Here is a 14,436-nt window from a genome sequence, read left to right on the forward strand (position 1 = left end):
CTTCTTGGACCTTCTGCTAGTCATGGGGTTGCCGAGGCTGTACACACACCTCTGACAGATAAACTACCCGCTGAACGAAACCCATCAGGAATATGCCTGCCAATGCCTTCTTTCTATAATGTCATGCATGCTTCTGTTTTCACAGTCTTTTTATTTTGCTTTTGATTATTTTGGGAGTATGATGTCAGGAAACTCTAGACAATCGTAAACAATGAGTTTGAATTGGGGATTACATCCTATATCATGACGTATTACACATTTTAACCCCTGCATTTCAAAGATCTCTCTTCTAAATTTCAGGTTGCGAGTCAAAAGATTTTTTTTAGAATACTGTTCCTCTGGGAATCTGTAGGCAAGTAAAAGGGATCAGTAGATTGAATATTACCTGGAATGCATACACCACAGCCCTATATGTATATATTTAAACCGCGTTATAATACAGTTTAGCTCATTCTTTCTCTACATGTAGAAACGTATGTGCGTATTGATAAGTGTAGCTATCCTAAAAGAAGTGAAGGAATGAGTGCTTACGGCATAAAGTGGATTATAAATAACAAGCAAAGGAATGCACGTAGGGGACTAGATGTTCTACTGAGTTCCAATGCTTCTGATGGCGGTGATTAAGTGATGACCTGGCATAGTGGTTCATTTTTAGCTCTTTGCACACAAATTGTTTGTATATAACCCCTATTGTGCCTGAACATATGAATGAAAGTATCCATTTTTTAACCTGGACACAAATTGTGGCATCAATATACACTAAACTGCAGTGCGATGATCTTAATACCTGGTCATAATAATGGGACCTACAATAATGGGAAATCCACCTTAACAGTGAAAATATGGGCATCCATTGTACAACGTTGCAGAACATGATGGTGCTATATAAAACAATAAATAATTGTTTTAAGTAATCTAAAAAAACAAACATGTTTCCAGTAATATAAATCCAATTACTTACTGCCCTCCAGTGGCTGGATCATTATATTGGAATAAGCAGAAGACGTGATTGGTTATTTGGAAAGATTTAAATGGAAAAGGATGTTAGAAGCAAATGTCTTTTACTGGGGTCTTTGAAAGCGAGGGCTGTCAGAGTCAACACATATGGTTTTCAGTTTAACTTATAGGATGTGTGGCATAGGCTCTGCCCATCCCAAGTGACACATCGGTCTCCTACATCCAAAACATTTTTGAGAACTCAACAGATCTGGCTAATGGTGTTTATAGATTTAAATAATGTGACAAAAAAAGGATTTTTACTGATAAAAACAGTTTCCTGGCTATCCATGACAAACATGGAGCTCTTCCCCTCTCGGCTGATAAGACAGGGAAACTGAAAGAAGTATTTTTCCTGTCCTCTCAGTCTGACAGGTGATCTTCAACTTGGCTTGCCTGTCCTAGTCTCACTCTCCTTGACGCCCTCAGCATTTACCTCCCATACCGAGAGCAAAGGGCCAAAACAGAGACATGGTAAATATGTTCGATCTGAATATGCCAAGACAGAATACTCAACCTTCCCCCATCCTGATTGAGATGAATCTTAATCATTGTTGAAGATTGAAATTTCCACAATCTTCAACAATGTGGGGTAGAAGGGAGATGCTTGGTGATTTTGTGGGAGCAAGTCACTGGCCTGGCCCAGGAATAGTAGCCCTTAGGCAAGAAAAACAAAAAAACAAGTTTCACCTAAACCCTGAGACTCCAGTACAGTAATCCCGCCAAGAGCAAGATGACAGGCAAAATGACTCCGCAAAATTGTCTGCTGGCTAAAAAGTAATTGATCAGATCCCCATTCATGCTGTTGCATTCCAAGCATGGTGCTTAACCCAGCTTCAAGGAGCATATAGCATCAAAGTGCCATTAAAATTAAAAACTTTTAGAACATAAAATGAACAAAAAATAAAATGGATACAATGAAAAAAATCCCTAGCTGGACAACTGAGTAAACTGGCATAAAAGGCACATCTGCAGTAGGCCAAGTCACCAGAACGACTGTTTGGTACCACACCCCACCGAAGAGGGGAACATAAATTTTAAAAATTAAACTGGTAAAAGAATTACTATTGCAACAACGCATAAGTTGGGTAAAACTAACCTACCTCATGACTAATGACAGAAAGTGTGTGTGTGTAGACTTATTTTGTACATTAATCTACTGAGAGCCAGTGTTTTATGGGTATTATGGAGGCATCATTCCTGTGGTGACCCGTTCTGCAATGAACAACAGAGGAGGAACGTCCTGTAGGAAGTCATTGTGTAAATCGTAATAGAAATAGCGTTTCATTATTTACTTAAACTGAAAACACACACACATACACACACTTTAGGGAAAAAAGGGTTGAATGTTAGGATATGCTCTACAGAGACAGAGGGTATATCTAATAAATCTAAATACACATCCATGTTTAATTGTCTACATATTATATACACACACACACACTTAAACTATTGAACAATTAACAGAATAGAAGAGATCTGCTAAAATATTTTTATTAAAAATAGACTTCAATAAAATTATATAAAAAAACAAGACATTAAAAACAAGTTACAGAATATGTGCAAGTTAATGTATGTACACAAAATAAACGAGAGATCATTTAAATATGCTGATACAATATACAGAGCTAAAAACACCCAGACGCGAGAGAGCAGTAACAAGTGCTATACATGAAATGCATTAATTGTGTTATATGCCCCTGATCTGCAGCAGTGTGTCTAGCTGAATGCATTGCGGTCCTTTACATTATAAATTAAAAAACATATAGTCAGTCAGATGTGTACGCCACCATTGTCCTCCAAGACACGGATAAAAACTGGAAAAAGGGTCCCAAGATGAGAAGTCAGAGTCTTCTGAGGTTCCGCTTACTCTGGGCACTACCAGGAGGTGCATCCTTTTTGTGTATTCTCTTTGCAGAACCACCACCACATTCTTTTGAGCCATGAAAAGCACACAGACACAGACCGCAGAAGTTAAACCCACAGTCTTTCCTACTGCACGTGCCTTGCTTCTTCAGCGGCTGGTATTTTGCAGGGTACTGGCATCGTGGGCAAGGCTTTAATGCTTCATCTGTAAAGAGCGTTTTGGCTACCTGCAGATCAAGGAACACAGCATTGCATACCTCTTTATTTACAGAGAAATAAAACCGAATTGGCACTTCATTCATTTGAACCAACAATGAACATTTATTATGGTAGCAACGCTAGAGACATGTCAGTTTTAAAGAGAAATCCTCTATATTCCAATTACAAGCCACAAAAATTGTAAAAAAAAATAAATTTTTAAACTATACAAACCTTAACATACTCTTGTTGTTTTCTTGATGAATGAGCGATGGCACTTGTGTCTTTTGGAGTGAAAGTAGAGTTTGGCGTCTGAAAAGAAGACCTTGCCTGTGCCTGAACACATTTCAACGCAGAGCGACTTAAAAGGTTTAATCTGGTTGCAGCATCTTCTGAAGACAGTGATCGCCCATCCTACAGTGGAATAAAAAAAAATCTGTGTAAATCTGCCATAACTGCGATAGATTATGTACTTGTGTGTAATAAGCACCCCGGTCCAGTGATAAATAAAAAAAAAAAAGTAAAGAGATCGTACAGTAGTCTAAACAGATTGAGCGACATCACTAAATAGTATGACGCGGGGCGAAACCGGTTCGTAAAACGTTACCTGTGCTTCAGCTCTCTGCTTTTTCAGGAATACCTTTCTTCTCTGATGCGCACTTTTATCTTGAACTACTATTTCACGCCACTCTTTGCTGACTTTCCAAACGCTGTAAAAGTAGACCGTTTTCTGTTAAGAGTCTTAAAAAGTCTAATTACGCTGGAATTGACCAATAATATACATCATGGTATCATTTTGAGACGTTTAACTATTTTGGAGTAGCCATTTAGACTTTGCTAGGAAATTGCCAGCAACAAAAGTCACTTAACGATATGCATAAAAAGAATTAACAATTTAAACCTCACATCCTCAGTTTTATACCAGCTTACATGGAAACTCTCACAGGAAAGAAAGGCTTATATACTGCCCAATCTCATTTAATTTCTTCTTAATAAAGCTCAATATAGCATCACATGCCAGATTACCAAAATTGCAAACCTGAGTGGACTGGAAGTTGAACAAAATTTATATAAAATAATCATATATCCAGCTGAAGATATCCACAAGCTCCTATTTTCTCACACTGGCATAAAAAAAAACAAAAAAAAAAAACACAAGAGTAATAGGTGGGAACCTCTTTAAAAGAAAAGAAAGTTTTTCTGCATTATAGGTGGGCAGAGTGACCAAGAAATGGCTTAGGACAATACACCTTTCCAAATTGCTGCTCAAGCTATCTGGTACTTGCTCATTTGACTTTTTCTTACCTGCATAGACTTTCTACATTTAAAGAGTCAAATATACAAGCAATTACATGCTTCAAATTTCTGTATTTCAATTCTGCTAAAATATCTAGGTTTTCTAAGCCCATTTTCCTGCCGATCAGTCTTGTAAGGGAATCGTCTGACAGCTCAGAACTATCCAGGCTTCCCAAGATATCTTGCACCGATGCATGTGGTTTCCGTTTATGGCTGCTTCGGACAAACATCTCACGGACTATACGCAAGGCAGGTGTCCCGGTCAAATCTTCAATCTTTAGAAGAGAGCCCTCCCTGCAATCATCAAGGCTGGATTCAACTTCTTCATCAACTGACTCTCTTGCCACTTTTGACTTGTATTCGAAACTCAAGAGTTGCGTTTCAGCCCATTCTTCTTCTACTTCTGACTGTGAGCCCCTCTCTCTAAGTGTAGATAATCTTTTACATCGCTCTAGTTTCCTTAGACGATTTTTATTCTGAACTGCCTTTGGGGTCTCCTTTTGTTTTTGAATCAACTCTTGGAAAGAGCCCTCATGATCGGTTAAAGAGTCTTGTGATTTATCAAAGCTGAGAGAGTGAAACGCGCTGTCCTCTGCCGCAGAGGAATCAAGGTCAACTGCTACAGGGCCAGTAGGCGTACATAAATCAAAGTTAAACTTTGCAACAAGACTGCTAATAGGAGTCTGAAATTCTTCTTTTGCCCTAGAAATTAGGTTACAAATTGGAGTTTCGGGTAATTCAGTAAGGTTTTCTTCATTAATGCTCAGAATGCTATCGTCAGTCACACTGTCTGAAGAATGTTGGACCGGAGATAGGTTTTCTACTTCTGGGAAAGGAACACCGTCACATTTAGAATCATCGAAGGTCGATGTCCTCTGCTGAGCAAATGACAGCCTCCACTTTTTGCACGAAGTTCCTGATTCAGCGTCGGCTTTTAAAGTGCTTGTTGCGATTGGTTTGTATGTAGGATCTCTTGGAGAGTGACTAAAAGCCTTTGAAACATGGTCTTCAAAGGTAGGACACCGCTGAAGAGATTTCTTCCTTTCAGAACTCTTTGCTGAACAGTCCAAAGCATCAAAATCTAAGTTACCACCAGATGTGGCTTTAGAAAGAAGAAGTCTCCTGCGCAGGGAAAAGTCTCTCTTAATAACTCGTGGAGTTTCATAAATTCCTGAAGTCATCTGTTTTGGCTCCCATGCTCTCTCCCCGCTGATCGGAGAGAGCACCAGAGTAGGGTCTATATTCTCAGAGTTCTCACATTCGTGTGTCAGACTTGTTTTTCCCAGAGACTTACTGCTGCTTTCACCGCAATGAGGGCTGAAAGACTTTAAAGAGTCATATCCACTGTCCTGGGATACACAGGAGGAAGTGTCTGCATAGCCATGCTGCATCTTCCCTTCATTTATTCTCCTCGTTATATTCCTAGGAAGGCATTCCAAGGTTGCCCTGTTTGATGCCATGTCCTGTTTCTTCCTATTGTAAGCCTATAAAATAAACAAGCAGCATTAAGTTTTTATTCACACATTAATCTTTTTCTAACTTGAATACCAGCAAAAATAAAAATCCAGTCATTCCACATTTATATTTGCATGCGCACACACACATATATATATATATATATATATATATATATATATATAAAATAAAAATCAGTTTAATACAGTGTCAGGATTTCATAGGCATCTCCAGCCAATTCCCTGAACCTGCAGCTCGATTCCCAGGTAGACCCACAGGCTGTCCCGCGCAGGTGCTACAGGAAGACTTGTGCATTCGTATTCGGGAGAACATGAAAACAAACACAAGTGTTGCGTTTTTTTGTTCAAACTGAACAAACAAATATGGCAGCGGATAAATGTACACAAGGAATCATTGTGACACACACACACACACGCACACTAGGCTAGCCTATTAGTTAAGAAAAAGATCCCTTAATATCTCCTAGCTAATCTCCCTGGTCCCTTCCTCCATACAAGTCGCTACTTCTAGCCTATATTAAGTCTTCTGGGTTATAGCAGGGGTTAATACAGGAATTCATAGGATCCCGCCAGGATTTAAAAACTGTCCGTAAGAGCGACTCTTATCGGTAACCGGCATCAACCAATGAAGAGCTGCGGCCCTGAAAATCCTGGTGCCAAAGCCATTGGTCTCCCCACGGGGGGGCTAAAAATCCCCATTCCTCCCAGGCTAAAGGATGAATGGAGAAGGGCATCTTCTCTTCATTGGTTGATGCCAGACGAGCTCCTTGCCAGCAACCAATAAAGTCGCTCTTACAGACCTTTAAATCCCGTATTAACCTCTGCTATACTACAGAGGACTTAAGACTAGAAAAACCGGCAGAAAAAAAAAAAAGAAAAACGAATACGAAGAACCTATACGAATATTCGCCCCAAAACAAAAAAGGCAAATGTTCTTAGAAAATTAAGATTTCTGAGGACAATCACGAAGACTTCGCAGTGCCCAAGTCTAGTTAAAGGCACCTATATGTGGTGCACCAAGTGCATTCTCCCCTTGAGCTGCACAGCACGAGATATACAATATATAATCATATCGTCAATCTATATATTATGCTCACCCACACACACAATTGGAATATGTTCCTGCCCCAAAAGGAACAAAGTACAAGCCAAAGCCAGGCAACAGGCTCTATAGGTTTTGCTGGTATTTAAAGCGGGCAGGATTATTATTGTAATACATTTTCAGTAAGTGCGGTATAGAACTGTAGGTAAGCCTTCTTTAAAGGGACTGGCAGACAAATGATGGGATTACTCTCTGTAAATTCATAAACCTGTGCTCCATCCCACGCAGCACAGAGGACAAAGTACACCGTCAGGCATTGCTAGGGGCTCAGCGGGCAGACAATATACAGAGGCAGGTGCGCAAAACAACTATTGGTTTTCTTTAATCAAATCAAAATATGCATTAATTTTGCCAGCCATTCATATTACAAAACTAAACAGATTGTTTCAGAATAAAAGCCAGTTCATTATTCAGCTCATCGATCTGTAATAACGATGGAAATACACACAGACTATTGTTTGCAGCTCAGGCGTCTATTACACGACTCAGACGGCAGATGAGAACCATTATTCATCCACTCTGCACGTTTCCTGATGCAGAGACCCAGACCTCAGTACTCGGACTCATCTTAGATTCAGAATCCATGTGTCTACCCAATACATATTAAATCCCCTCGATGTATTGACTTTTACCACTTCGTCTGCAAGGCTGTTCCACTTATCTACCACTCTCACCATAATGAGAAGCTTCTTTACATTCCACCTAAAAACCAACCACAAGGTGCCACCAAACAATATTGTCACAATATTATACACACACACACATATAGATATACACATGCATACACATAGCGCTACGGAATTTGATGGCACTATATAAAACAATAAATACTACACACACTTCTACATATACATGCACTACATACAAACATCATAATATCCAAAGCAGCATTAATTTAGAGAGAGCTGTAGCTCTTTACAGTATAAACAGTATGTATGAAATAATATTTATATTAAATAGTGCCCCAGTAACAGTGAAATAACAGATGTGCAGCCCCAGCTCCCCCGGTCACCTTCACTCCACAGAAGAAGCCCCAGCAGCCAGGGCCACATCCCGCCTCCATAAGAAGAAATCAGAGATAAAGACAAACACACACCGGTACAGTGACAGACAGTATGGCAGCTGATCCCTGCCGCCTGTCACCAGACGATGAAAAGCCCTGCAGAGATTTATTATTACTACCAATGGCACTTTCCACATTTCCTATGGCAACGCCAATCCCTGAGCCAGGCTATTCGCCATGGGAACGGTTGGCCACGGTACGCGTGCCACAAGCCATCCGTTCCCTCACTTAAATTCAAACTGCCCGCCATTCCCCAACTGTCCTCTGCCTTGGGAAGGCGCGCTCAGTCGCATTTAGACCGCCGCTTGCTTGGGAGCGAGCAGAATGCCGGTGGCGCGCTCGTCGATTGCGATGGACCATTACGTTCTCTAGAAAGAGCGGGGGCGCGCTTTGCAAGACAAGCTGCGGCATGTTTTCCAGGGGCGCGCACGAGTTGTGGCGGTGATTCTGAATGAAGACGCGCGCCTAACTCTGGGCGTGTGCACGAGAAGGAAGCTTAATACTACGGCTAGTCAAATTTTACGTTTTTGCGAGAGCTTTCGCTTGCTTGCCGAGGGCCTTTCATCACAGACACTCCCGCCTACCCATAACACGAATATACTGGAAGTTAATTAGTAGTAACAAAAAAATAACGAAAACGTATCACATCCTCACAGCCCCAGGGTGTTGAGAAATATTATTAAAGGGACACTCCAGGCATCATATGCACAATATCCAAGTGGCCCCTTTAAGTTTACAGGGGTGCCCCCCCATCTGGTTACCCAGCTTAAATCTGGTATACGTACTGCCACCCCAGCTTCAGCAATGGCTTCACAAAGCAGAGGGGAGGCTAGTGCGAACCCCAATGCGAGTGATCCAAAAGTGCTCCACACATGTCAACAGGGGTCTTTTCCTGCCGCTGATCATGTGCTTCAAGCATCCAATCAGCGACATGATTTACCAGACCAAGGAGGAGGTGGGAAGCTGCAGCTTTAAGTCCAAGTTTGAAGCACACTTTTTAAAGTTTTTTGATATACAATGAAGGGCTGTCTGAGACACTTCCATTTATAAACAGAAGCAAACTGAATTAAGACCGAAGGCCCAACCCTGGTAGCTTCTAGAACATGTAACCAAACATGCTAAGCGTTACATGAGAGACTACAGGGGCCGATATACAATCAAATAACCAATGTCTTCCCCTTTAAGGGCAATTTCTCACAGAACATGGAGAATACACTGTAATAGAGACAGAGGGCTGTTACCAAGGCGTTATCAATTAGCCTGCCAGACACAAATTGCCCCACCTGGGTTCATCAGGAGGAAACTGCTGGGGTACTTTAAGGCCAAGTTTCTCAGAGTTTGTATTAAAGGCACACTCCAGCCCTCATACACACCGATATTTATTACCAATCAGAATTCTCTCTGCCCAGCTAGTTAAACCAACATGAAACACATTCCATCACGGTGAACTAATATTCAGAGGGTTTACACTACTCTTCCAGGGGTCTAATGAGCCCACCATGCGCAACCCCACCAAGTTCAATGGGAGCTCATTACGCAGCTTCAAGCAGCCAAAGCTCATACAAATAACATAGGGAGGGGGTGATCTGTTGGAGCTGCACCATTTTCAGAGAGCAAAAGCATTTTTCACATTAGTACAGATTAAGTTAGTTTAATATGCATTTGTGTCCGTGGGGCAGTATACTGTGCCTTAAAACTAAAATGTGCACGCAATACCCACTAGCTGCATTCACCCGCCGTTTCCCTCCTAAGGACGCGGTTTCCCAGGTCGCAATTAAAGGCACTGTTCCACTTATTAGAAGAAACATTATACCTTCATTGGAAAGGATTTATGTGAAGGTTTGGGCTGCTAACTGCAGTAGTTGGGCAAATCAACCATCAGACATCAAAGATAAGCATCAATATATTTTACAGTCTCAATTTAGTTTGTTGCAGATATAACACACTAATAAATATATATAGATCTATATATATATATATATATAAAGTTATAGGACATCCTCTATAATACAGACCTAAATATACCAATCGCAGAAACCGTCGCCTTCCCCGAGGAGCTGATATGGAGTCAGCCACTTCAAACGCAAAGAAAATGAGAACTCAGGACTAGAAACAGATAGAGTCCTACCTACTGGTTTCAAATTTGTGAGTTCTGTTGGTCATGTGATTCATACCCATCAGGACATCTATTTAAAGGAACCCCACGCGCCAATATGGATTTGTAATTCAGTCTAGTAGTTTCAAGGGACCGGTTATCGTGACTGTATATGTAATAATAAAATATTGCATGCTTGTGTGCGCGCAATAATCACCAGGAAAATAGCCGTATGTTTTTCTAAATTTTGCTGCAAAATGTATCAGTGAAGGGAAATGGTTATGGCTGTCCCTTTAAGGTTCACAACTATCATCTTCTTGACTTTATTTTAGATGTTTTAGGACCAGGAATATATTTTCACAAATAGAAATTCAGGTGTAACGTGAGAAAAGTGGATAATTCAGTAAGGTCACTCCGTTAGTTGCTGTGGTGGCTGCAATACCGTTTGCACTGGGGCTTTATACACTTTATTCCCTCACAGTTAAAATTAGTTTATGTCAATATTTGTTTTTTTCTGAGGGATAGGATTGGGTTAAATGTATAGAATTTTCACTGCTCAGTCCTAAATACTCTGTATACGTTAGCATTTAATATTATAGTGGGGGTTAATATTTATATATATTTGTATATATAATCTATCTCAACTCCTGGCAGCTCCCACGAACCTATGATTAATGTAACGGACCTCTGGTTAAGAATATAGTTTAATACAAAGATGCAAATAAACCATTAAATCGATTACTAGATTCTTGGATTTCATAACTGCGCGACTAACACACATAAGACAAAAGCGCGAATGAATAAGTACAAGTCAAACCGGTCTGCCCTCTTCAAAGATGGCCGCTGGGATTGATATCCGCCATAACACTTTTCGTTGTCGTCACTGATAGGCGACTGGCGACATTTTTTTTTACAGCACATTGTGGTGGTGTAGGTTTCAGAAGATATTGTCTTGTTCGGGGAGGTATGTTAGTAAGAGCTTTCCGGGATTCCGTGTGTTATTCTTGCATATAGCCAGCGGCTGTCACCCGATCACCCATTTGTAATGCCTAAACGTTATGTGCCCGTTTTATTTTAGGATACTATGGAAGCTCCCAAGGATGCGCCTCCGCCAAAGCAGCAACCGATGATCTATATATGTGGAGGTGAGAACTCTTGCTCGGGACTGCTTCTGAGTATTGAGTATTTTTCCTTTAATATGTTTTAATATTGATCAGTTTATTTAGATCTATGAAATATATATATATATATATATATATATATTCATTCATTCATGAGTGTCTTGTAGAAGGTAATGCTGCCATTGTTTAATTCCCCCAAGATTGTAAGCTTGCCAGCAGGGCTCTCTCCACCTAATGTATCGGTTTGTCTTACTCTTTCATTTCTCGTCTTGTCAGACCCCTTGAATAGATGTATTGTATGAAGTGCTGCGTAAATTGTTGGTGCTATATAAATAAAAGATACTAATTATTATTATTGTCACAGCCCAAGTAGTTTAAATGTTTAATATTTGAAATCAGCTGAAGATTTCATATTTAGAATAATTACCTGTCCGATTAGTAAAACTGCTGTAGCAGAACTGATTTTAGATTAATAAGTTAATCACTCATATTTGGAGAACTACTTATTGTTTCATGTAACTAAAACAATAACGTTATATAGCATAAATATTCTTGCATTTGCTTAAACGTCAATGTTAATTAACTGAAGTAGTTAAACAAAATATCTTTTAAAAAATCGACATAACTAAGCTCTAGATAGATTTTTTCCTCCAAAAGCATTACATTAAAAATACAGTACAAAAAAAAATTGATGATTTAAAAAATAATAATAAAATCAGATGTTTTGGTTTAAAACCAAAACATCTGATTTTATTATTATTTTTGAAATCATCAAATTTTTTTTTATTTTTTTTTAAATCCACCCTGCATATTCCATTCTGGTGCAAGTTTCGAAAAGTGGTCTTATTACCATAGTAACCAATAGAATGGTTCCATCAACAGGGACATCCCACTGTTTGCTGTAGTAATAGGAGCATTAAGTGAGGATGGCACTGAAATATAGTAGGTAGGATTTAAAAAAGACATTCTCATTTGCTAAAAGTGAATTTGTATGTTTTATATACACAAGTCCACGGGCACCAAACATTCAATTTAGGCAGTAAAATGAGCTTTCATGCTATGGTCTCCATGTGTAGACAGTTTGTGTATATATATAATATATATGCTTTATATAATCACTTAAAAACCATGTATTAACTGTTGACTGGGTTAGATTTGAATTTGAAATATACCTTAACATCCAAGCTAATAATATCCAAGCTAATAATATCCAAGCTAATAAGTAGTTTTGACTGTAAACATATGAAAAGTTTTGTGTTCCTGACTGCAAACCCTTAACTGACCTTCCCCTCTCTCGTTCTCTAGAATGTCACGCGGAAAACGAGATAAAAGCCAGAGATCCGATCAGATGCAGAGAATGTGGTTACAGAATAATGTACAAGAAAAGAACTAAACGATGTATCCTTTTCCTGTTGCTACTTTGTTTCCATCTTAAATAACCTTTAAAGTCCATTCTTGTTGGTACAAGTCACAATAAGCTATGTGTTCTATTATTATTATTATTATTATTATTATTATTATTATTATTATTGTTTTATATAGGAGCATACCCTCTCTAAAAATATAAAGGAGCATAGCATAGGGCAATTTACTCAACTAAAGCACTTAGAGTGCCACTATTTCTATTATTAATAAATGTAATACCGGATGCCTATCAGCAATTCTGAAGCCTTGGAATCAAGCGTAATCGCTTACAAGACTGCATTATGGTTTCAGCAATGGTGGAAAATACGCTATAGTGGTGATCTAATGATTTTTAGATAGGATAGTATTATCCGTATTGCTGATAGGATCGCTCCGGCTTCCCGTTATAAAGAGGGCTTTGCTTGCTACACAAACGCTTCTTTCTTCCTTTATGGAGATGCATATTGAGAAAGCATCTATTCCCCTTAAGAACAGTTGTAAATTTATTTATTTTAACACAGGGTTAAATCTTTATGCCAGATCTGTTGTTCACTTCATTTTCCCCTTCACTTGCTTTTTTCCTTAAGTCATAATACTTCAGTGGTTGTATTTGACGCCCGTTGATGCGACAGAACGTTTTTAGGGTTTTTGGAATGCATTCACACCATAGTAAATATTTCTATTTGTTTATGTTTTTGAGGCAATAAAGCGATGTGTAATGTTTCAGTTTGGAAATGTAAGTTATTACATGTTTTGTAATAAAGGCTTTAGAACTGAAAATATGATGAGACTTCTATGGTTATATCTATTGAACGGGATGTTAGGTCTGATACAAGGAGTGTTTAATCACACTATAGGAACCACAACTAAAAGGGCTCTGCTATATTTGCCACCACAGCCATTTAAAACTTGACCTTAAATTCTATGCACCCCATCAGTTCCCAGCGGTATGTAAAATTCAGACACCGCATTCAGTCTATGGGAGCGATTTATTGACTCGTAGTGGTCAAGGTGGTAACTTCACCAGTGCCCTGCAAACTTTTTCCGGTACGAAACACTCTGCAAAACCTTGTGCCTGTCCCTTGTGCATATGTAGCAATGTGATACTCTCACACCCACCAGACATAATGACAACTGAATATGAGAAAAAAGAGGCGTTAAGACCCCAAAAAGGGACTGATCCTCCATAAGACGATGCCAGTGGGCATATGCAACATACACATGATTAATAATGTTTCATAAATCTCCAATTTCCATTGTCCTTCATTCAAACCATGATAAAAGACTGAAAAGTGAGTGTTGTCAGCATGTAGAGAGATAAATATATTTAAAAGAAGGAGAAACATCAGGACAAGGTGAAAACCAGAGGGTGAGCGGCTTTTCTGTGGATGTGTGCAGTGAGTAAGTACGACGCATTTTAAAAAATTCATAGAAATCTATACATTTCCTTTGCTTACCCGCTTACCCTCCATCTACTACCTGTATACTTAATTTGGAGGATGAGAAACTCAAACCGAGAAGTTATATCCGGAGAGGTGTATAAGCCTGCACTGTCCTGATCATTGATCTATAATGCTGGGCTTCTTGAAGTTACAAAATAGTTTTGAACAAATAAACGACCAGAGGGCTGATGTCCGATGTGCCCGTATCCCAAATCGCAGCTGCACGGAGATTATATATATATATATATAAAAAAAAAATATAGCTTGGGGCCAAAATCTGCAAGGGATGCCGCCTTTTCAGTAAAAAAATAAAAAAAACCTCCCATGGTATTCATTTTATATGAATATTACTGAACCTGTTTTCTACTGGGCTGTCGG

At 39.2% G+C, this 14,436-nt stretch overlaps 2 protein-coding genes across 2 annotated transcripts; one reads left to right on the forward strand and one right to left on the reverse strand.

Annotated features, from left to right (window-relative positions):
- Positions 1–2,480: 2,480 nt before the first annotated feature.
- On the reverse strand, positions 2,481–8,245 carry FBXO43 (F-box protein 43). Its single transcript, XM_053467195.1, has 5 exons — positions 7,946–8,245; positions 4,366–5,840; positions 3,668–3,770; positions 3,295–3,474; positions 2,481–3,089 (listed from the first exon to the last, which is right to left on the reverse strand). Exons 1-5 carry the CDS (start codon positions 7,994–7,996, stop codon positions 2,841–2,843), a joined length of 2,058 nt encoding a protein of 685 aa, XP_053323170.1. The 5' UTR covers positions 7,997–8,245; the 3' UTR covers positions 2,481–2,840.
- Positions 8,246–10,973: 2,728 nt separating this feature from the next.
- Positions 10,974–13,396, forward strand: POLR2K (RNA polymerase II, I and III subunit K). Its single transcript, XM_053466544.1, has 4 exons — positions 10,974–11,055; positions 11,170–11,236; positions 12,518–12,610; positions 13,218–13,396. Exons 2-4 carry the CDS (start codon positions 11,176–11,178, stop codon positions 13,238–13,240), a joined length of 177 nt encoding a protein of 58 aa, XP_053322519.1. The 5' UTR covers positions 10,974–11,055; positions 11,170–11,175; the 3' UTR covers positions 13,241–13,396.
- Positions 13,397–14,436: the final 1,040 nt, after the last annotated feature.

The sequence above is a fragment of the Spea bombifrons genome, chromosome 5 (assembly GCF_027358695.1).
Source record: "Spea bombifrons isolate aSpeBom1 chromosome 5, aSpeBom1.2.pri, whole genome shotgun sequence".
Lineage (NCBI taxonomy): Eukaryota > Metazoa > Chordata > Amphibia > Anura > Pelobatidae > Spea > Spea bombifrons.